The sequence below is a fragment of the Xiphias gladius genome, chromosome 15, assembly GCF_016859285.1.
Source record: "Xiphias gladius isolate SHS-SW01 ecotype Sanya breed wild chromosome 15, ASM1685928v1, whole genome shotgun sequence".
Lineage (NCBI taxonomy): Eukaryota > Metazoa > Chordata > Actinopteri > Istiophoriformes > Xiphiidae > Xiphias > Xiphias gladius.
The window spans coordinates 22,724,857-22,749,470 of record NC_053414.1 but is presented as its reverse complement, the minus strand read 5'-3'; the positions used below and the strand labels follow the sequence as shown (position 1 = coordinate 22,749,470).

General features: G+C 38.7%; 1 protein-coding gene across 1 annotated transcript in view; it reads left to right on the top strand.

Annotated features, from left to right (window-relative positions):
* Window positions 1-472: 472 nt before the first annotated feature.
* rbm20 (RNA binding motif protein 20) overlaps window positions 473-24,614 on the top strand; it is a 50,801-nt gene continuing 26,659 nt past the window's right edge. Inside the window, 1 exon segment of the mRNA XM_040147007.1 lies at window positions 473-1,036. Within this exon segment, the coding sequence (XP_040002941.1) occupies window positions 918-1,036 (119 nt within the window). The 5' untranslated portion in view covers window positions 473-917.

The window sequence follows — 24,614 nt, the reverse complement described above, 5'->3', positions numbered from 1 at the left end:
GTCTCTTCCTTTTGAGGTGTGGTGTACCCGTCAAGGATTGCTGATGTTCTCTCACTCAGTACTGTTCTTCCCCATAACAGTGATTTATTACCAAACTCACCTTACATTTTGGCTCACAGACGGGAAACCTCAGACGGCCAGACCATTACAAAATGTGAATAATCTGAGACTGCGCTCCAGGCGCTGGAGACTGGACCCCTCCAATGATTCAGCAGCTAAATTGATCCTGACACCTACTGAGTGACTGATGGCATTCCCAGAACCCCACTGCATCCCTTCATTGGCCAGACTATGTGAGGGTGCATGTGTCTCTGGGTGTGTGTTTGTGTGTGACTGTAGAGGTGATAATCAGCGGTGGCCGGAGGGACTTTCTTGTCCCTGTTGTGCTGTGTGGCGCTGTCCCGTACAGGGACTCCCAGTTGGTCCCTTTCAACACAACCCCCTCCTGCGGTCCCCTGAGCCCACCTCCTCTGTTATTCCCTCTTAAATTTCCCTCAGTCAACCTCTTGTTTCCCTTTGAAGAGGCTCTGCTTTGATTTCCCCATTTTTTGACACTGGAAAGAAGAGGGGAAGGGACGGAAAGTCTTGGAGGTGTATAAAGAATAGTTCATAGGGAAAGACAGTTGGAGAGGAAGAGGCTAAAGGGGCTTTGCTGCCTTTGCTGCTGTCGATCAGGAGTAGCTTTGTGGAAGAGCCCCTGCTGAAGTGCTCGGCAGCCAGTCTCTTCCTGCCTGCTGGCCTTCCTTTCATCTGTCCATGTAGTAAAGGGAGAGAAAACCAGAGCAGGCTAGAGAAAGTTGCCTCATCAGGATTCGCTGTCTTTGGATTGTGGTAGTTATTTTTTGAAGGGGGGGGGGGGTTATTTTGGCGGTTAGGGGAGTTAAGGCTGCAGGTGGTGCTAGGGAGTTTGTTTTGCCATGCAGCAATCTTGGGATCGGACAACTAACATTGAGAGTGTCAAAAGCCATTCAAAAATGACGGGAAAAGGACAAAGTGGCGGATATCCACGTGAGACAACGGGTGAAGTCTTGCATAGGTAAGAGGAGATTATGTCCACCACAAAACCAGAAGGTACTGTATATACAGTTCAGGCACATGCCTGGTGCTCACATGGCTGTATGAAAAATTCATTTGTTCCATGGGGATTAGGGGGATGCCATTCATGAATACATTATAATTTCCAAAAGTAGGTGGGTTGATGGGGAGTGTTTCTGGGAGATGAATTATATCTGTGCTGGAATGTCCACCCGCATGAAATCTCCCGCACTGTGTCTGGTCTGAATTTGATGTCTGTCTCAAAACTGAATATTTGGATATTTCCTATGAAGTACTGGAGTATTTAACCTAGTACCATGGGATCGTATATTCTGAACTCTATTGTTAGTCTTAAAGTAAAAAAGTCACATATGAAAAAGAGTATGAACAACAAGTGTAAAATTTTAACTAATTTTTCATTTTTAATAAGGTGTAGACTTAAAAAAAATAGTGAAAGCTTACTTTTCCCTCTTCACTCCATTAACCTATCATTTCTGTTATCTAAAATTTTGCTTTCTCATCATTTTCAAATATTTTAATTTAAAAAAGTAAAATTAAATAAATGACAAGTTATACATATACAGATGTTCAAGATGATCAAGATAATTTTATTACAATTACAATGTATATACACATATACACACACATATTATATATATATATATATATATATATATATATATATATATATAAGTGTGTGTGTTATAGTATATAATATACATATAAAATTGCAGTAATTTCAACAACTCATGTTCCTAATTTAATCTGCCATTAAATAAAATCTTTGCTTGTCGTTTTCAGAAAGAATTAGGGACAGGTTGTAGAGTTGAATCTTTTTTTATTTTTACAACTGTTACATGCATTTCGAACATAAAGAAGAATAAAATCAAATTTTTATGGTTATTGTATTAAAAGCCATATAAATATTAAAATCTACCAGCACATTAGACTATAGGGTACAAGGGTTTAAAAATGTTTGATGATTTTATAATAATATTAAATACTATATTATATTAAATATAATTAACTGAACTGCTTGCTGCTATGTTAGCTCACTTAAAATTTGATCTTAGATTTTTACCTATAGGGGAATAAATAGTATCTTAATACAGCACTGTACATAATTGAATTTGTATAACTTTGTTGAACACAGGCAATGAGTATACAAAATAAGATGTTTTTCAGTATGTGCTGTATACATAAAACCACCAAATTCATGTTGGACATACCATATCATGTGTATAAGACTTAAAATTTTGTGTTTTTCAAGAAATGGGAAATTCTGATGTAACGTCTTTAAGACAAAAATGCATCTGGTGAAGTCATTTAAGTCAGGCCTCTGTCGTGAAAACATGTCACGGCCCGGTTTGTCAGCTGCAGTATATAGCTGTATCTCAGCATGGCTGCCGTTTTAAAACACTTCACATGTCTCGCAGCTAAACCGCAAAACCCACAACCCACAAAGAAGTGCCGTAAACACTATCTAACAAATCCTAGGTCTGCAATGTATTTTGCCATATTTAGTGTATTCAATAGATGTTTTGTAAGAATTGAATTTGAAGTATTGTGTATTAAGTGAGGACTGAATTTTTTTTTTAAATTAGACGTCTTGTCCACATTAGCAAACAGTGACGGGAACAAGCAAGCAATTTGTCGTAGTTTGTCGCTGAATGTCAAATGGTCAGCATTTAAGAGAGTGTATCCCTTGCAGCCTTACTATGTGGTATACTGCACAGTGGACTGTATTGGACCCAGGAGTGATAATGAATTAGAGCAAATTGTGATTGTGTGTTTTGTGTGAATGTGTTGGTGGCGACATTTTATTTGATTATTTGCTAAGCAACAAATTAAAAGTTCATACATGGATTTAGAATTGGCTGCTTATTTTAGATCATCAATGAATTAAGGATGTACTGCCCCACATGATATCCAGCAGGGTTTTCCATGATTTTGTGTTAGCCAATCAGATTTATTCTGTGAAATAATTTTGTATTAAGGTCTGCTGCAAAACAACTGCCGTAAAGCCATGTACACAAAGTTACATGTTTATGTCATTATCATTTTAGATACTTTATGTGACCATTTCACTGTAGTTACTGTACTGTTACAGTATAGATATACTGTCATTAGTTTACAGTTTCACTCTAATGAATTGATTGGTTTTACATTGCCAATACTGAAGATTTACAATATAGTTAGTCAAATCAAATTTATGTATATAGCTCAGTATCACAAATCACACATTTGCCTCAAAGGCTTTACAATCTGTACAGCATACAACATCCTCTAGCTAAAGACCCTGCTTGATTTTCTAATACTTACCAGTTACTTAACAAGTAATTGTAAAATTCCAAAATTAATAGATTACAAATGAAGCTGGACTTCATGTAAGTGATCACAAAATGCAAATATTATACTGTGAAAAAGATTATAGATGTTTGTTTCTTTTGACTTTCTAATTAAGTCAAGTTTACTTGTATAATCTAATATTACCAGGCTCACATTAACAATGGTTCCTGGCCCAACCCAAGCTTTCTAAGTTAAGGAAAAAAATGGGAGAAACTTTAGTAAGTGGTAAATTTAAACAAACCCCCCCCCCAACAAAAAACATTACAAACTCGTTTAAAATATATATCACACATTTTCAGTGAATAACAAAGACCTTGTTGTTTGTTTCTTTTGAGTCACAGTTCGCATCTGTAATCACAGTTGCCGTCTCAACACCTGTCAGGGTCTTTTTAGTTATACTGTTTACGGGTAGTGAGTGGTCTTGAGTTCTTCTGGTCTACTCTTTAGTGATATAAAAACCTGTTCTTTGTTGTCATTCTCTGAACAGGCCATCAAATATATCAAACTTCGGTGTCTGTTGAGTTAATTTCTGTATGTATGTAATTCCAGAAAGCAAGTGATTTGCAGTAAATTGGATATCCATAGTACAATGCAGAATATGAGACATATACATTTCAAGTGTTAGATAAGAGCCATATGTTGCATCAGCACATCTTTCAACGTATCAGGAGTGTCCTTCATAGTCAGCTCGAATTTAAAATAAGTGCTTTCGAAATTGTTTTTAAGTACTACTTTACTGAGGTAAAATACAAGTTAGACACCTGTAAGCACAGCTCTTAATGTAGTCCTAACAGGTAAAGCTAAAATTATCTATAAAGACTTTTTATGTATCTTTGTTATGGTGGGTTTGGTGCATAGGCCATTGCTGTAGCATGTCAGTGTATAAACTTTGCTGACTTGCTGCAAGTACGTGAACCACGGTGTAAAATGGTGCAAAAATAAACTGTTATTTGTAAGGTTAAGGCGTGATAGAAAAAAACAAAAACAAAGCATAAATTTGTGTCAGTACAAGTTAATCCACTGGTCTTATAAATGCAGCTCCGTGTTTTGGACCCAGGCAAGCAAGATCTAAAAAATAGTTAGAGACATGTGCTATGATAAATAATGATGGGACTGAAGGATCCAGTTGGTTGCAGTTATGGTTGAATAGTGTTGTTTTTCTTTGAGTTTTGTGATAAGAACTCTGTGATGGATTGTACCTCAACAGATTTGTGGTCAAAGAGATTAGTTAAACATAGTTAGCGTGTTTTGTCTCATCATTTTCACATTGGCATTCACCCCTTCCCTCTTCTTCCTATTTCACTTTCTTCATCCGACTACTCTTTCCCACCTGCTGGCTATATATCACTCTGGCAGTATGTCACAGAAGGGAAAGTTGTCTGAGCAAATTTCACCTTGTACCATAGTCCCTGCAGCCCCTCAGCAGTACACTGATGTGTGAAAATGTCACAGGAATGGTAAATCCCACTGAGTTGGGATTTTCTGTCATTTATTCTGCTTTATTTGGGGTCACGCTTTATACGCTAACGAGTTTGATTTTCTTTCTTGAACTGTGGTGCCAGCAAAGCTGTAGCTATGTTTCATGACATAACCTGAAGGCACCAGATGTTGTTATATTGCCTTTCTGACACTCAACATAATAAAACGCGCCTTTTGGTGTAAAGCAGTCCAGAATCATTCCTTCAGATCTTATGTTGCCTTTTATTTTTGTGGCTAGTTGTAAAAACTGCTTGTTATTTCAAAGCACTTCTATGTCTCCGGCCGATTTCAAAACCATCAGCACAGTTAAGTAATGACTGAGTTATGGTCATATTACACAAAAGAAGAAGAAGAAACTGATTTTCAGAATTTTCTGCCCCATATTGATTCATACATCTGCCCACCTATCTCTGTCTGTCTGGTTGAGTATGTGGTTAAATCTTTCAAAATATTCGAACAAAGTTCGATAGGTAACTTAACCTGATTGGTGAAGTGAGAGTTTCAGTTCTATCCCACCAAAGGTCATTAACAAGGGCTAATCTGGCAGGCTTTCCCACACCTCATATGGCTCTGCTCGAATGCTTGTCTGGACTTAGATGTGACGATTGATTAGTGAGCTGGCTTTACAACTCTGTGACAATGGGGGACTCCTTTGAAATCCCTGGCATTTGTTTGAACAACACTGAGCAAGATAAATGCCATGAGTATATTATATTGTTATTTCAGATAAGGACACAGAAATTTTTTTTTTAATTCCCACAACCCAACAGTGGTGCATAGTTTATCCATACAGGCCACAGGTTGTATGAAAAGGAAAGAGTGTATAGACAATACTCAGTGTGTTTATTAACTCCTACAAAAGGTATTTTTAAAACACCATTAGCAGGATTTTGGAGTATTAACATAAAATCCCCAATACCCCATGGACTAGATGTTATCTCTTCCTCAGCGACAGTTCTCATCAGTACAACTATCTACGATGGGCAGTAGATTAGTTGTCTCCTGGCCTTACTTATAGGTGAGAAAATTTTTCTCCCTGTTGTTTACAGGAATTTTATATTTATTGGTTCACCACCTGACAATCTCCCTCCCCAAACACCACCCTAAGCATGTGTTCATTGCTGTGTTGACATGTGGCAGCAACTGTGGCTAATCTTGATGTTAAATGGCTGACAGTTGCATGGCACCAGCCAGGGACCTCGGAGGCCTCATAGTTGCCATGTCCATGCTGGCGACCACTTTCGTGGTGACATAAGTCAAGTCTAGGTGTGCACCCTGTATTCAGATCATTAAATCAGCATGGTGTGATTAGGTAAAACACATCCATGATATCAGCCTAAATCACAATGTGGTGCAGTGAGAAGAAGACTGCCCGATTACCTGTAACTTAGACACAGTAAAACTTGCCTTATTTGCACAAATGAAATTCTGGTGTGAGGTTCATAAACCTCACTGTCTATACAGTGCATTCAGAAAGTATTCAGATCCCTTCACTTTTTTTCAAAGTGAGGCGAAAATCGTTTAAATAGCTTTTTTCAATCATCAATCTACGCTCAAAACCCCATAATGACAAAGTGGACAATTCCCAAATCCAGGTGTACAAAGCTCAACAGCCTCGAGTCATCTTGGGTTTGCCGCCCCAAGATGACTCGAGGCTGTTAAACTATTAAGAGAAGGTACATTTTCATATAGAAATCTTGGCTACTGCAGCTTTAATGGTGCTGTGACCCTTCTACTTAGATCGTTTGGTTGGTTTCGGTTTATCTGTTGTATTAATGCATACATCAACAAGACAAGGTCAAAACCTAGTACATGGCTGGACCGCATATGGTCCATGTGTGAAATTGACGAATTTAGTTAAAAACTGTTGAGGAACCGCTGTAAACTACCGTTGTAAACTTTCAATGGAAAGTAGCTAAAGCCTGATGTAATATGCTAATCAGCATAATCATTAAGTCATTGGGTCATATTTGCATTCAGCCGGTTTCAGCCCTTTATCTGTTTGCTTCAGTCCTACTATCTGTGCTCACATATACAGAAATTGAATACAGCCTAATTAAAAATAAAGCTGCTCTCATTTACATGTTTTTCTGTTTCTGTTGTCAAAAAACGGATGAAATTCTGAAATAGTGACTGAAACGTGGCCCATTAAGACTACATGTTAACCAGCAGTCACTTCCAAGCCATTTCCAAGCTGCTGCTCTGCAACTGCTAAAATCTTGATTTTATAACCGCAACGTCATCTGACAGTATCACCAGAAACATAGGTTAAAGACAATGGCTCTGCTATGGTTTTAACTATATTTACTTGTACGTGTTTTTGCGGAGAGGAAGCCCAACCTTGCACTCACAGTGCAATACTGGGGACTCTCTTCTACGGAAAGTAGCTAAGGTTTGTCCAAAAAGTCGCTAGATTTGTTGCTAGGTGCTTTTTCGAAAAGGAGTTGCTAAGGGGTCTGAATAGTCATTAAATCTAGAACTAAGTTGGTAATACTGCCTCTAAACACCCCCCTGGTGACGCGATAGAAACTGTTCCAATTCATTTTAAAAGCACAGTGGCCAACGGGGAAACTCCAACCCTCGACCGGCTGACCAGTGGTGTAACTTCATCGCTCAGTCAGTCAGTCTGCAACAGTCGCGTTTATATCAATTCAGTAAGATCAGTTTTGCATTTGGCTTCCTTAGATTTTGCAACCTTGTGATTTCAGATTTTATCAGTAAACATCAGATATCTACCAGTACTGTAGATGTTTTCAGTGTTTCTCATCCTGCAGCATTGAGTATTATGTCCTAGAGGAAAAGGGTTTACAGGTGTTGAGTTGGTAGACTTAGCAGGGCTAACTATCTGAAAGAATGGGAATGGACTGAGTTAAAAAGGCTTAAATGTCTTTATACACTGTATCAACATTAGAAGATAGCAATAAGAAAAGAGCGTTGTCAAATATTTCCATCTGTATATATTTAGCTATGAGATTTGCACATAACTTGGACAGGCTTGAGTGGGATACACCAGTTAATCCTGAAATCATCACAGTTTCAGGGTTTAGTTCTGGGGCTGCTATAAATGAAGCTGTAATGTGACTCAAGGCGTCTGATGGCCCCTCTGATTTGATGCAGAAAAAAAATGTCACCTTGTGCAATATTAAATACATTCAGAAGCTGTGATTTGTAATTTGTATGGCTTGATCACAGTTGCCCGGTGTCTTCGGTAACGGCAATAAACTGGCATACAGATGAAACAAATGGCTGGTCAGTTATATCTATTAATGCCAGTGAACTCTTGTAAATGTCATGTTCTATCAGCTACACATTACCATGTACCATACACACAATTTCCTCTTGAAACTGTAATGACTGTAATTCTATAGCACTGTCCTCTGCTCTATGACTGGCTACCACACAAGCAAGATTATTAAGCGAGACAGTTAGACTATCCACAGCGTTAGTTTTGTCAGTATATGGCTCGAAATTGTCAATGACTTCAATATCCGTCAGACGGGAGTTTTACTTGCATTGAAATCATTTGGCAGTACAGCTGTGGACATTTCCAGCTGGTGAATCAAATCAATGACTGCAAACAGTATTTTCTTTCCATCTACTTTTAGAAGTAAAAAGTATAGTTATGGCTATGAGGACAAAGAATTAACTTTAACTTTGACTCCCTGAAACATTAAGCAGCAGTTGACCTTAGTTCAAATTACATGAGACGATCAATCAAGTCCCTTTGGATCAGCTCTTCATCACTGCCTTTCCAGTTCTTAATGCTTAAATATATGAGCTGGCAGAGTTTAAAGGTCTCGGTGTAAACACAATCTAAATTTAAAAGGTTGTTCATATGAAACTAATGAAGTGCGCTACCCTTTGGGAAATATTAGGTGCAGGCTAAAAGACTCGTATTAAAATGAAACAAAGATGCAAGTGTGAAATATTTTAGATTAAAGACCTAAAATTCTCTTTGGGTGTACATAGTGACCGAGTTTGTGTTTATGTTTGTGTTTTCATGTGTTTCTGTGTGTGTGTGTGTGTATATATTTAATGTGAATATATGAGAATTATATACATCTTACACTTGAATTTATTGATTCCAAATCTACATAATGACAGCCCTGATCATCAGTGATTTTCTCACACATTACAATAGTAAAAAATCTCTGCATATGGTACATCATTTTCTAACTGGATGATTTTTTGGGAGATGGAAGGGGAAATGACATCCATGTAGTATTTCAGTTCTCAGGGACATGATACCATATTTTATAAAAAAAAAGTTTTAGAGGAACTTGCTATACAATTAACCTTGTCTATGTCTAGAAATGATATGAGGTCCCAACTGATTTTTTTTTTTTTTTCGCATTTGTTATTGCAAGGCAATTATGGTTTAAAGTTGTGATGTTATCGATGATTGTACTGTAACATGTCATCGTTTTTTCAAACCATTCCCTCCCATGATCACATAAATACTTACCATTTTTAACCGATGGATCATTTCATTAATTGTTAGAACCAAGCTACGCAAACCAAGCTTCATGTTTCGGTAAGATTACTGTCTGCTGTTGAGTCAAAAGGCAGGGATACCCTGGGGCAGCAAGGACTAATCTTCCCCCTTGCTGTTTTGGCGGTTTCGCACAGCGAAGAGGTCTGCAGTGTCGGTGACTGTAATCCCATGGTTAGAATGTAACACTGTATATTCTGGATAATATATATTATTTTCTTGAATAAATAGAGTTAGTAACTGAAATAAAAGCTGGATTGGAAGATTTATACATGATGTTATGTTCACGTAGTCTAGATCAGTTATCCCATTCTTCATCGGGAACCTCCTTCTCAGGCTTCTTGTTTATTTGTAAAGGGGATAGTGTTTTAAATAAGTAAATCCTGTGTTCCTTCCCTCAAACTGGAACGGGCAGATCTGTCACTGTGACTTGAAAAAATAATGTACACATATTTAAGGAACAACTATTTAGCAGAAATAAAACATGCTTTCTCAAAAATGTCCTCTTGACTTTTTTTGTTGATCAGGTACTGTAGGTAATAGTTGTGTGTTGGTGGGTTTGGTTACGTGAGCACTTTGAATTCAGCATAATTAATCCCCACATTTGGTTTCATGAGTCACAAGTGAGTCAGATACAGTTTTAGGATCTTGTCAATACTGCAGCTGCAGAGCTATTTTCTTCTGACAAGGCCGACATGAGTAGGAGGCCTCTGCTCCTGGCCGTTTATAGGTATTTGTTCAACAGAGACACTTTGTATGCCTCATAAAATGTTGCTTTTTTTGACACTCAAGACAGTGTGCAAAAGCTCATTCTGACATTTAAAAAAAAAAAACTTTTTTCCAAAACTGACACAGTAATAGGGCTCTACACGGACAAGTGCAGATTACAAAATTTCCATCACATAGCTCTTCTCGAACTCTTGTAACTACGAGTATGTGAAAAGTATAATTGAGACTTAATGGACAAATCCTTTGCAAATCAAAAGGAACATTTGCCGTGGGGGACACCTCAACTATGCAGCGTGACCAAATGAACTCGAATTTAGATATCTTTATGATGTGCTTGTTTTCAGCGTATCTCTTGTATAAAATAAATGAGCTAAATGAATGAGCTAAATTTATTCAATGTTGCAGTTAATGTTTCAGCTGTGTGTGTCACCCTTTAAGACATGGCAGTTGATGATTAGCTAGGTTTGACCTGTAAGTAAGTTGCTATTTGAAACGAGAAAGTTGGATAGACTGTAGTATCATTAATAATAAGTCAGAATTATCTTGCTATATCTTCCAGTTTTCCTTATAAATAGAAGTAAATCTTTGTTTCGATATCGCCCTGCCACAGGGCTACGTCAGCCATCAGCACAAGGTCACACATCACACACAGAGTTCAATGAGCCGCTACAGCTATGAATTTGGAGAATGTACTGAATGCATGTTGCCCTACAGGTTTAACAGTAGGAGAGCAGAGGTGTCTAAATGACACATAAACCCACCTCCTGTTTTAAGTCCCACGCAGCCTGCCTGCTCTGCTCTGTTAGGCCGGGACCAACAGCTGAGGTCAGGGGAGATTGTGGCACGTGTGCTCACCCCGAAGGCATCTTGCTTTCGTCCACATGGTGAGAGGGCCAGACAACAGGAAATCAAATTTACCGTACCTTTGTCCCAGACAGGTGCAGCGCGCACACACACACAGAAGGATCATCGTCAAATGATATTGCTTTAACAAAGTAAAATTATCTGCCTTCCATAGAGCTATTTGTTTCCATCTATTTCAGTCCCAGAGGAACATCAGCTTTTGAAAGACATTCTATCACGCCAAGTAATTCATGGCGGTTATTGTTTTGTCAGGCAGGCCATACAAAAAAGAAGCATCCCCTTTATCTGCACACCAAGATTCTGTTTGGATATAATCTGTGGGTTTGGCAACACTGTCTAATGACTGCTGTCCCCTCTGAGTGGTGGCTCAGAGGGGACAGTCAGCAGTCAAATTCACATAATAATTTTTCACACGTCCATCTAAACAAATTTTTAACAAAAAAGTACTCCTTTTGCATTTTATGTACATTTAATACATTTCAGTAGTCTTTCTATAGCTTCGTTTGGCCGTAACAATCACAAATTCACATACTGAATGTGATTTTAGTTGAGCAGCTCAAGCAGATATTGTGACTAAAATCATTCTTTAAAGAGTTTTGGGATTCGTCTGCATCTGTATGAATGCATTTTTATGTCTGTTAGTGTTGCATATGCATGCGTACTTGTGTTTCTTCTCTGTGTGTGTGTATGTATTACTGTATGTCTATGGTAAACTAAGTATTACTGACAAGGAATTTATGTTACTGCATGGTGATAATCACTGTTAATACAATCCCCTCTTGTCTTGGAAAGGGCAAGGCCCGCTCAAGAATGTATGACAGGAATGGACACGGGCAGGCTGAAAAACGGATACAAGATACATGATGTCAGGGGCGGACACTGTCTGTTACATAGTAAGGATTTACTCTAAATTTGTAGTTAGGATTTGAAATTAGTTGGTTACATAAATCGAAAGAGCTAGACTGTCAGTGATTATTAAGTTAGGGCTTGAATTCTATCACTGTCAGGGTGAGGATGAGCAAGTGGCTCCCATCCCATCAGCAGGGGGTCTGGCTATGTATAGGTCCCTAATAGTAGAGATTCCAGGCTCAGCCTCTTAGCGAGAGCGAGAGGCAAGCACCGGGCAAGCAGAAGGGAGGCGAGGGGTGATAATTACCTACCTTCAATTATTCATAATCACCAGATAAATGATCCGCGAGTGAAATATGATTCACCCATCCTGACGTCAGTAGGTAGAGTGGCAGCGTCTGATTCGTTTCGCTAGCTGCTTTAGACCAGGGAGATGTTATGTGTTGGTATGGTCACTAAGCTTTTGATTATATTCCCATAGGAGAATAAGTCAGCTGGTCTAGGCTTAAGCTGTGTTTTACGTGGTTAATGTGATGTCAAGAGTGTTAAGATGTTGGTTACATGTGTTTGATGCAGTGACAGTGTGATGTACTGTGTGCTAAGAACTTGGACACAATTTAGTCAGAAGGCTGTGTGCCTCCCTCCCAGCCTGAATTAAATATACCATTGATGGATGAGCTGATACACACCAAACGGTACCATTAGGGAATAATGCTACTATTCCTATCATCAAAAAAGTATTTTTTTTTTTTATCGTGTAAGGATCTCTTCCCTTTCAAAAATTTTGATTTAAAAAGTAGTCTTTATTTCATTTAACACTATATTATGCATTGTGACGCCAGACCTTGTGTGATTATTCAGCTTCATTTTTTAGAAATCTATCTTGTGTGTGCAAAGCACTTAAGCATTACCAAACTGACTTGTTTGTTGTCGGGGTAGTAAAGCAACATGTGTAGGTTATAAAACTAGCTTTTACATGTATTGTGTTGCTTGTCTCACAAATCGAGATTCATGTGTCTGGGGTAACCCACAAGGATATAGATGTTCTTTTCCAGCAAAGGAAAGCCATTACCCCCATTAGTCTTACTCAGTCTTAATAACTGCCTCTGTGTTTTCACCAAATGATTGCACTATATGTGAGGTTTTTTTTTTTTGTTTAAAAAAAAAAAAAAAAATTATTGTTTATTCAGTCCCGTCAGAAAGTATTAAGACAGTGATAAAAGTCTTATTTTTTGGAACTACACCAAAACATTGCATTTGAAATGAAACTGACGTTTGTGGTTAAGGTACTGACAGCTATAAGGATGTTTATAGGTGATGTTCATAGGTGAGCAGTGCGGGACTCCTAACTGTTTTTATGACAGTCAAGCGGGACAGAAATCAGAAACATATAACAAGGCGACCATGGAGTAATTTGGGATAAAAAAGCTCCAGAAACAAGCGTGTCTACAGTACAGGCGTAGTTGAGCATCACCACAGAAGATACCTGATGCGATGTGTTTTGGTTGTACACTGAATGCAGTCTTTGTTTGTAAAGGATTTGTGGCCACATATTAAACAAGATGACTTTATTAAAGTTTACATAACTCACTAAATTAATGCTTTTTCCCTTAAAAATTGGGGGACAGTATAGAGAAAAAGGGGCTTCAATTCTAGTAACTGTTTCATTTGTTTCATTCACAACACCACATTAAATGTGTCACTGTTACTATTTTCCATCTGCACTGTCTGTTTCTTCATAACGAGTCATAAGCAAAACCAGTTGTTGTATCTCATTTTGCACTCACCCTTAAATTGGGTTTACTCCCACTATAAGATTAACTAAATTTTTGCCTTTGCGTAGTTGTAGTTACGGCTTGTATGTAGTTACATGCATGGCTACTTGAGCTTATCTTTTCATACCTCTTCATGTTGTGTGAAGGTGGCTCCAAGACTTTTTTCAGCTTTCCCTCTGTAAATAACTATACATCTGACTTGAGATGTTTTAGTTGGTTCTATAGGTAAATTGTCGATAACGTTGTCTACGGCGTCTGTCAGTTGCTGTGGTGAGAGGAGAGTTTTATGTAGCAAATTGTGTCTCCTGGTTCCTGTAAGGAGTGAAACTTCTGCAATAAAGGAACTCTGTTTTACAAAAACACTGCAGCTACAGTTACATTTTAACGTAGCCATTCTTCCCTTAAGCTATGTAAAACTGTAGCCACAGATTTTTACACCAGTGGGATCCCACAGAACTTTGTAACAGATTTAAATTCAGGGATTAAATTTAAATGGGCTGAGCGGGATGGCAAGAGGAAGGGAGACTCTGAAGAGACCCCGGTGCCACCAGTGAGAACCACTCAGTCTGTCACCAAGCCCACTTTGTAATATCTTTCCTGTAATCAAAGACCACAGCAATTTGCAAAACTCTCTGCACCATAATAGTAAATGATTTAATAGCAGTCGTTTATGAATGTGTTTTCCACCCTCAAAAACTGAGGTGGTGTCAAAGTTCATCCTGTAACAGTAGCTCCAAATCTTTTATCAAATGCTTTTACATCAGAAAATGATTAATTAATGGGATAAATTGGGATAAGGGAAAAGGAAATTAGAGAATGTGTTTATGTACTGTGAGCTAACATGGTTATAACATCGATTTACACACGGTTGGTCAGTAATCGGAGATGTCCCCAAACCCTTCCATATTTTTAAACAAAAATGTGAATATTAAATTGCATTAAAAGTAAATTTATATAAATTAACTGTAGAGATCTATGACTGCAGCTTGAAGATTTTTATTTTTCTGTTTTTGGTTGTTGGGCCTGTCAGTGAGTGGACAGGCTCTGTAGTGGTAGAGCTGGAGTTTTTCTATACTGTGTTAGGATTTTACAGATAACTTACTGTTCTCTCTTTGCAGTTCTCAGCTATGGAAATTTACCAATTTACTTGTAGACAAGAAATCAGGTTTCTACATTTGACATATTTTAATCCCTTGACCTAATGAAAGACACTAAGTTTGTCTTCAGGTGAAAAAGAAATAATGGCACTGCAAAGGTACCGTACCACTGACCAGTTAGAGGTTAAGTGGTTTGCTCAGGAGCACCCCAGATGGCGTAATGGATTTATACTGCCGGTCTGGGGGTCTCTCAGGCACAGACTTGTTTCTCTAACCTTCAGGCCACATCATCAAAAATATGACTTTGCTGTATCATCATAAAACATATACAATGATTCTACAAATGCAGTTCCAGATGAGCTTTCATAGGAGACATTACACAACTGCATATGATCTTGGTTGATGACTGTCTAAAGTACCTGCTAAAAAAATCAAGCATTTCAGGTAAGAGAAAACCCAAACCTGCAGAAGTTGACCACTAACTATTCTTGCAGTCAACAAATGGATGTTAATGCATTAATCTACCTTTAGTCTACAGTCCTAACTTTTGATGAGTGTACCCAAGGGTGGTCATGATTTAGAATATTTTGGGTTCAGCGGTGTGTCATGTAAACGTTTGTGGGTCTGGAGTGAGTCTTTCAGCACAAATCTCAACTAAGACTAAAACAGTCACTTTGGAAACTAGGTTAGGCATCATCATCATCATCATCCTCATCGTGTAGATGTAACAACAAGTTTGAAGCTCAAAGTAAATGAGATTTTTTTGGTGGGGGTAGTGACTTTAATTTTAATAGCAATGTCATAATTGTTTTTCAGTTCATCGGATATGTAGTTCACTGAGTCAGTAGTGAGTGAAAGCAAAAGAATCCTCTTCATCTCTTCATTTTATTATTTCACTTGACTCATTGCTGTTATGCAACTCTCTGTCTCTTTCAGTCTGTTACACTTGGTTTCTTTTCCCACCATTATCATCTTTTTCTCGTATTTTCTCTTCGCACATGTATGCACACTTGTGTGCACATACATATACTCGCCCACACTGGGCGTTAGATGACTGCGCAGAGGTACGATCGCTTCTGTTCGTTGGTCCTGCCCTTCTCAGAAACGTTAGGTGGACTTGTCGTACGTTTACCCTCTCTGGGGTTCATACCAGCCAAGGCAGATGTATGATCACCTGGTGATGTCGAAAGAGGTAGAGCTACAGCTAAAACTGTCAAAGAAGAAAACAAATGCACTAGTTTTGCTGCGTGACAAAGCTCACAAACTGTACTGTATTGAGACTTTATGACTTTTGCTAATTAACAGTAATAAAACGATATAAACTAATTTTTTTATTATTTTCAGTTACAAGAGCATGAGATAACGCCTCATTGTTATAAAGATAACTTTGCCTTTCCAACATTATCTCATGGTGCTGGCTTCAAAAGAGAGACCACGTTACATCAGCCTCTATTCCTGGCTTCTGCAATCAGCCTCTCTATTACCGCTATCATCGAGTGTCGGGGATGAATGAAGAGATCTCTGTGACTGAGTGTCTCGGGGGGGGGACGGCTAAAGAGAGGAAGAAAGCAGGAAGGCGGATGGGGGAGAAACCGAAAAGCTTTAAACAGGAAAAGAGAGAGAGGGGTGTAGATGCATACATCAACAAAGGGAAGATAATAGAGAAGTGTTGTCGTGCTTGGCAGCTTGAGAAAACAGATTAGAAATCAGGCATGCTAATGGGCCACCTAAAATACTCACTGTGATGAGGGAGGGGCCTGGAGGATTTCTGTGTGTCAGCACAAGGTCAAAACCCATACCAAAGAGCTTCCTGTTGATTAACCTCCCAGCTAATCAATTGCTCTTTAGGGAGGTGGGAGGGCACAGGTGCTGGCCTCTGACTTCCCCCTTAGAGACAACTATTAATAAGTAATTGGCTATAATTGCACTGCTGATATAAATCTGTTTTTCTCCATTCCACGTTTCTCTGAGTAGCAGGCACTGGTTTAGCTAAACCCTGTAGAGTGAGAGTGTAAGGTGCACATGAAACTAATAAAATTCCACTCATGTTTTTGTGGGTCTGGACCAGCTCAGATTCAGCTGTCAGTGACTCATAAATGCGAAGATAGAAGGGCAGTAACCGTCCTGCCTCCCCACAGTGTATGATGTGATCCCCTTGCAGGCGGAATACTGACGATAAAACTTTGCCAGCCAGGATTGTCTGCTAATGCTTTATTACCAGCTGCGACAGCGAGGCTGGTATTGTTTTCACCTTGTGAGTGTGTGTGTGTGTGTGTGTGTGTGCGTGCGTGTGGGTGTGTGTCATCATTGCAAAAAAGTAGCGGGTACTACCAGGGAGGCAGTTCTGAGTACTTTGGCAGGTATTTGTATTTCTGTCTGTCTGTCTGTGGACAGATTTTGTCACCACGGTAGCAGTCACAAAAAATACAGTCACAAAACTTTACAGGTGTGTAGTTCAGATGAAAATGAAGGCCAAGTTTGAAGATAAGTGTGGTCCGACCCATGAGTACTGAGTACCCATGTAATAATGTAGTGATAACTACAGCACTCATGGGTCGGAACGTCAGCATGTTGAAGGGCATCGCAGCTGGTATGATCCCGTCACAAGATGGTCCCTAGTTTTCTCTGACTCCGGTGAGTTATAGCTATGTTGTTAAACATATTTTCCGTGTTAACCCTGCTATGCAGATAGTTTTCGGTTTTATGTACATGTGAGACTTCGGCTGACAAAATTCAACAGCATCATGTTTTTTTTAGATACGATGTCTTAGTGGCACTGACTATTCCACAAACCCCTGTTTGAATATTTTTACTTTCAAACAAAGAAAAGGTTCCTATAAAAACTATTGATAGCAAAGTCTGGATTATTATTGGATTATTGTAATGGGGACAATGATTAGACAAGGATTGGTTTCATAATCAATAAATAAAAAACATCTTGGCTTACTGATCCAAAAGAAAATATACAGTACATTAATTTAAATATTCTGAAAGTTGGTGTAAAGTCCATTAAAACTAAGCTTACCTAGTGTTTTCGGTTAGCAGTTATTTGTTTCACATTTTTTTTCATTTTTTCACAGTTTTTAGTAAGAATCTGATAAACTTCAGTTCACATTTCTTCAAACTTTTTTTACTCAGGACCCAGTCTTATCTGCAGTTGTAACTAGTTTTATTTCTTTGGTCCTTGGTCTGTGGCTGTCACCACCTTTTTACTGTATTCATTTTTTTTGTAGAAAGACAAACTAAGGAACAGATTTTTTTTTTTTCAACATTGGTATCTGTTAAGCCAACGGTGATAACCACAAACAGAAATTTTATTCACAAATACATTACTTACTGTTGCTGAACATGGCATCATCACTCTCATGTTATCAACCTGCATTCAAAAATTAATCACTACATATGTGGGATAAGGCGTTTACTTTTATATGACTATAATTTTGTGTTCAGTGACTGTGGTCTGTTTATAACAGTCCTCTGTCTGCTGTTATGCACATACAGTATACTGCATGTTATGTGTATATACTGTACTTATGTTCCTCTGATTAAAGAAGTGGATTATGATAGTGCCGTCTTTGTAAAAGTGCAATATCTTACACGGGCCGTAAAAAATCTTCCTTTTTTAATGCACTCACTTCTTTATGAAAACTCTGAACAAACAAGTCAAATCGTACCAAGTAATTTCTCTTCCCATCTGACATGCTTATCCCTCCTCTCTGGTGTCCCAGTCTCAGATGATGTGTAGAAAAAAAGTGAGGTTTTTAGTTTAATCAAGAATTATAGGAGAATTAAACTAAAGCTATATCTTGATACTGTATATTTGTAGCCACAAAATGGTAAAACAGAAAATCAATAGTCTTATTTTATCACTTCTGTTTAATGAGTGTGTATTATTTCAATGACTAGGCTCCACAGAGTAACCCCTTGATGGTCATTACTCCAGGGCATAGCCAACCCATTCTGTCCACCGGCTTTGAGAGGGATTTCTCACTTACACTGGGGCTGGATGACTTTCCCTTCTTCCTTTCTTCTCCTTTTGTTCATTTGTCATTTTGGGAATTCTGCAGAGCAGCTGTTGGAAAAGTTGCTGAGTTCACTCACTTTCATTGTTTGGGCTAATTTGTACTAATGGCTATTTGAGAAGCCTGTGAGGCCAGCAGCTTCCTGGAATGAGACGTGTTAAACCATATGGCTGCAGTGCCCTCCCTGTCACTGTCAGACCAGTGCTGTGTCCACCATGTGTGTTCATCCATCTGGTGTCCTCACTTTGAACAAGATGCGAACGGGATAGCATGATACTGTATTTAAGCATTTGAGGACACTTGAGACAACAATTTTAATCAATTTCCATTGTTATTAAAAGATGACTGAACCATTCTCAACACATGTTGGGGGGAATCCATCTTAATTGAACGGTTGTCAGTATTGGAATTGTAGCAGAAATAGTAGAATAAAAATAGTAGAGATAGTCTACCATGTCTGTAATTTTACATGTATAAGTTCAGTGCCAATCACTGTATTTTGGTGAACCTCAGCTCCCGTAACGATCCCATGCAAACTGAGAGCAATAAACTCAAATATACGTAAATGGGCTCTTGTAACGGATTTTTCACCTGTAGCTTCACGAAATTAAATGGTTTCAATTTTTAAAATATTGACATTAGGCACCTTGTGTAGTGTCTTTTTTTCCTTGATCCTTTGCAAATGTTTTTCAAATTATACAGGCTGGACATAATTCTTTAGTTTTGAAAGTCCCAAATTCTAGACACGTGTGAATATGGCTTTTGTTTCTCTTTTCTGTGCTTTTGATCTCAAACTGGATTAATTGATTGACAAAAAGTGCAAATATGTTTATTATGATATTACCATGCCTGACCTTTTAAAAGCATCAGATATATTTTTAAAAAAATATTTAAATATTTTTTCCAGCACCCTTTTCTTTCTCTTCTCCTTTTTTTTTTTTTTTTTTTTTTTTTATCTGATTTGGTTCAGACACCTTCAAGCAGAGAAACCTGTGCATGCTTGCCTTGGTTCACCATCATTTTCAATCACATGCTTGGCTCAAAAAGAGAATTGTTGAGGGGGAGTGAGTCTACACCACCCTGGAAGTCATATCGCAGGTCTAACGCTATGGCTCAGGCACATGGACATGTACTATCGTCAAATTTCCTGTGTGAGGGGATGGGAGTATGTGGAAGCTGGGGGACACTTTTTAAAAATTCTTTGAATGACTTTTTTACTGTATGTTATATTTTAGACCTTAGAATAGCACTCTTATTTGGTGTATATAGTATTACACTGAGTGGACAGGAAAGCATACTCTGATTGCTGTTGTATGGATTTTATTTGTAATCTTCCCTCTCTTCCCTTGACAGTCATGTTCAACAACCTGTCGCAGTGGTGCTGGGCTTGGACTGTTTATTTACTCACAGTATATTTTTTGGATCACGAATGCTATATTATATATTTTGTTTGAAAATCTACATGTTTGCTAATTCCCAATAAATACACAACATTATTGAAAAAATAGGGCAGGACACCCTAAAGCTGGCCCAAACACTGCTCAAGGGCATGAAGTATTTAAAAAAAAAAGGATGGGTGGTGAAAGGGAGCTCTACTACCATTGGTTAGGAAGTCAGTGAGTGGGACAACGCAGCTGGGTTTGACTGGTATTTGTAAGCACAACAGCAGTGACAGATGGTAAAATGCAGCGCTTTCTTTGGATAGAGATGGAGGAGAGTGGGAGTGAGGTAAGAACTGAGAGAGAGAGAGGGTGATATGAAAGGGAGGAAGGAGAGAAGGACTGAAGGAGGGGTTGTGGGAATCATCGCTACGTCACCTTGTGCACCAATATAGCTCCGATGTTGCTGACCACGTTTGAGAGAGACTCCACGTAGGTGTTCCTTGCTGTGCCCTGCAGCTACTCATGAATAGTAAGGATGTGGAAAATATAATGGTCCACTTTATGTATATATTTGGAGCTGCAGAATTTCACAAAGAAAAATCATAGACCTTTAATGTGTCACTGGGCAGCACAGCAGCAGTCAATGAATAAAAATTACTTTCTACACCCAGGCAGCAGCTATAAATAACTATTTCAGAGCAGCAGGAAAGATGGCTGGTCAGGCTCAGTCGTCAAAGGCAACACAATCCTAACCCACTCCTCATATTACTTCATCCCTCAGTCTTGTGACGCTTCCTCTGCTTGAATTCCTACCTCACAAATATACAAATAATTCTGTAATCCAATTTAAACAACATTAACTTGCTAAGGAAAAGGGAACCTTTTTCTTTTTTACCTGATTTGGGCTCAGCGTTTCCTGTAATTCTCTCTCTAATGTCGTTCCCTCTCCCTCAGTTTTCCGACTGATTGGAGGATTAAGGGACAAGGTCTGTTTTCTGTCAAACTCGCGGCTACTGTGACAGGAGCAATAGCTGCTGTAGGTTTAGACTTTCCCTGCAGCCTGTGTGGTCGCCATCCTTCTTTTTGCCGGCAGCAGCCTTGGCAAGCCAGACGGATCTCTGATGTCACTTGTCCAAAGTCCAAGCGAGCTGTTTTCGGAAATTCAGTCACCTGGCCCACAGCTCTCAGCACCCAGTTTGACGCTCAGTGTCAGTGGATCCCAGGTAACTGCCCCCCTTTTCTGAGCTCTTGTCAGCACCCTTGCATCAAAGCTGACCCAAGAACACCTGATATGAAAACAGGGGCGAGTGTTGATAATCTGTCAGAAAAATGGCAGTGTTGGAATTTATGGTTTACATTTGAATGCTTTGCTAGTTTTAACCCAGGCAACAGGAGAGCTCTAAAAACCACTTGCAGTTTTGCTGGTAGGGGACATATTTGTAGGAATGCTCTTAAAGTTCCACAGTTGGGAGACAGCTGTCAAGTCAGAAGGTTTCTTTTGACCTCTATGTTTCTCTGTGACCCCAGTATCCCATGTTAGACCTCCCTATGGTTGAAACAAGATCACCTACAGCTACCATGTGTAAGTGTGAGAGAAGTGGGGGAAAATGTTTCTCCAGCGTTAGCCTGTCAGGGTTTAGTTGCATGTCTCTGGGCCTAATGCGTGTTATTGTGTGACTCAGTCATTGACTTTATGTCAGGCATGTGAACTTCAAGGTTTATTTGACAGTCAATTGCTACGGCCGGGTACATGCGACTCTAGTTACCTCACAAACTTTAGTTTACCTTTGATATCACTTCATAAAACCCTGTGACTGATCCCCAGCATAAATCTGACCATTTTACAAGCATCATCAGAGGAACATGGTATGAATCAAAATGATGCCTTTCTGTGGACAGGCCAGTCTTATGGGGGTCGTGAGGGGCCAGGCCCTATGTCTCTGCGGCCAGGATACCTCACCCATTGCTGGGGTGCCATAAATTGAAAACCACTCCCCTTTGCAACTGTGCCAAATGTGTAGCAAGGCGAGCTGACCCCGCATCCTCACCCGTACCTCGCCCCTTGCAACCGTCTGCCATGGCATGATGGGGGCTATTTGTTGACTTTGCAGGCCGCGGCTACGTGTCTGATTTGTTGAAAAGTTAATTTAGGGTCTCTGGAATGTCAGCAACAGTTTATGCCATATTGGGAAGAGTAAGGGTTGATCAGCGTCTTGAGTCACATATTCTGAAGTTCATACATATCTGCCCATTTGTCTCTATGTATGAATGAAAGTGTACACATTTGCTTGTGTGCATTTGTCGTTTGCCATGAGCATTCTGTCTGCATGGCTGTAAAGCAAAGTTTTGCACAACCCTGTATAAGGGATCGGAAAAAGTATTTCGCAAGCACTTTCATCCTATTCCAAAGGTGACTAACCAAAGTGACATGACATTATGAGTCACCGTAGGTAAATCAATCTCTGTAAATGTAAACATCGTGACTCCCATTCTAGCGGGCTGGAAAAGGACCTACTGCAATTATTGTTTGACATTTTATTTTACACACACACTGATGTGTGATGTAAATGAATACAGTGCCCTCATATGGCAGGCCGACACATCCCCGTCAGACGTCCTGGGGCCAGTTTAGGCAATATATGGCACCACCTAGTGGGCCACGGAAAAAGTGTTTTATACAACACCTACGGGGTGTATCTGTGTGTGTGTGTGTGCCTTTTTCCCTGGCTCATGAACTCTGTGCTACCATACCCTGGCAGGAAACAGGAAACATTAACAAACAACATACTAAAAAAAATGTCAAACAATAAGTGCAGTTTCTTACTTGTAACTTTTTTTGCAGCTAAGATTTCTGGCTTTCAAAGCTCATTTTTCAGGTGTAGTTTTGAAACAAGAACTCCCACAAGCACCCACCTCCACGTACAGTATTTGCATTTATAGCGTCATACCAAACGAGGACGGAGCATCCATCATTATGAGACATTTCAGCTACAAAAGTTTATAACAACTCTTCTCAAGTGAAACTGAAAAACTAAGCACAAACTAAAACAAATGTGTATATATGACAAAACAGTATTATTATCAATTTTTTTTGTGTTGTACAGTATCATACAGTATTATTAATTGCATTGATATAGGCAAGTTCTTATCGATCTCAATTTCGGAAATGTACTTCTAAAAATATACCCTGGCATACATAATTACGTATTAATTATAAATATACATTGGTTGTACAAGGTCATATATTTGAGTTATTTTAACACCAGTGTTGGTATTGGAGCAAAAAGCTGGGCCTGATTGTTGTTGGTATTGATGTTTAATGTTACCCCTTCCTCCATATTTAAATTAGTTCACTGCATTAATAATAATAATAAGAAGAAGAAGAAGAATTGAATGATATGTTCAGGTAATATCCCTTTAGCGTATCATATAGCTCTTAATGTACTGGTGCAGGATAAAAAGGGACTTCTTCTGTCTTTTCTGTCTCGGTGTGATGCTAACAGATGGAGTGACTATAAATCTGCCAGTGTGATGCCTCGCAGTTGAATGCTTGTGTGCTTAGGTAAAGCACTCATTTACAGCTGCTAAAAATCTACAAATAGAGGTCTACAGAAGAAGGCAGAAAAGAAAAATAATAGATGATATTGTAGGCTTACATGTTTGTTGCTGTAAGATTATTTTATCGTGGGGTACTGTTTTACAGTGTATACTTGTTTTATTTTTTTTGTCCGCAACAAACTGTACTATGCAGAGAGAGAAAGATGATGAAGGGAAAAAGTAAAAGAACATATGAGTGAAATCCAAAGAGTACGTTTAGGAAATGGTATTAAAACAGAGAAGAAAAAGTAATTAAAAATTTATGCAAACATATTACATACAAAAGAAAATGTGTTTAATGTAAAAAAAAGAACGTTTCATTTGCTCAATTTGTTCACACGATGCAGGCACTAAGGAACAAAACAATAAGACAAGAAAGTTTAAAAAAGCAGCTTCTCTTGTTGCAGTGTGTTTCGAGCTTGCAGTTTTCCCTTCAGACAGCATCTTTTGGAAAAAGCAGAAACGGCTCTGCACATGTTCATATCATTGCATAGACCTCAGAAATGTGGTTGTACAAAAAGACATGAATCTACGTGACCATTTTATAGCTTCAGCTTGCATGATGCATAGCCTGTGGTGTTTAAAATTATTTCCCTGTGTTTCTTAAGGATTTTCTTCCCATTTACCAGAACTACCACTGTAATTGTTGTTCAACATTTCTGTGAACATTCAAAAAAGTATCTTGTTTAGTCATTCATAAAGTAGAGTCAACAGTTGGCTTATTGTTTACCTTTACTGTAACTAATTTATTTCTAACATGGTACTGAATAGAGGCCCTTTTTATTTGAAGGTATTTGCATTTTCATCTTTTCTGGTTCATCAATCATTTTTATATTTTTTTATTTTGTTTTGTTAAATGTCCAAAAAAAGAACTTCTACACACAGTGAAATGTGAGGCAGCTTCTTGATACTTTAAAAGTTGATTTGGAATTTTAGAAGCACAA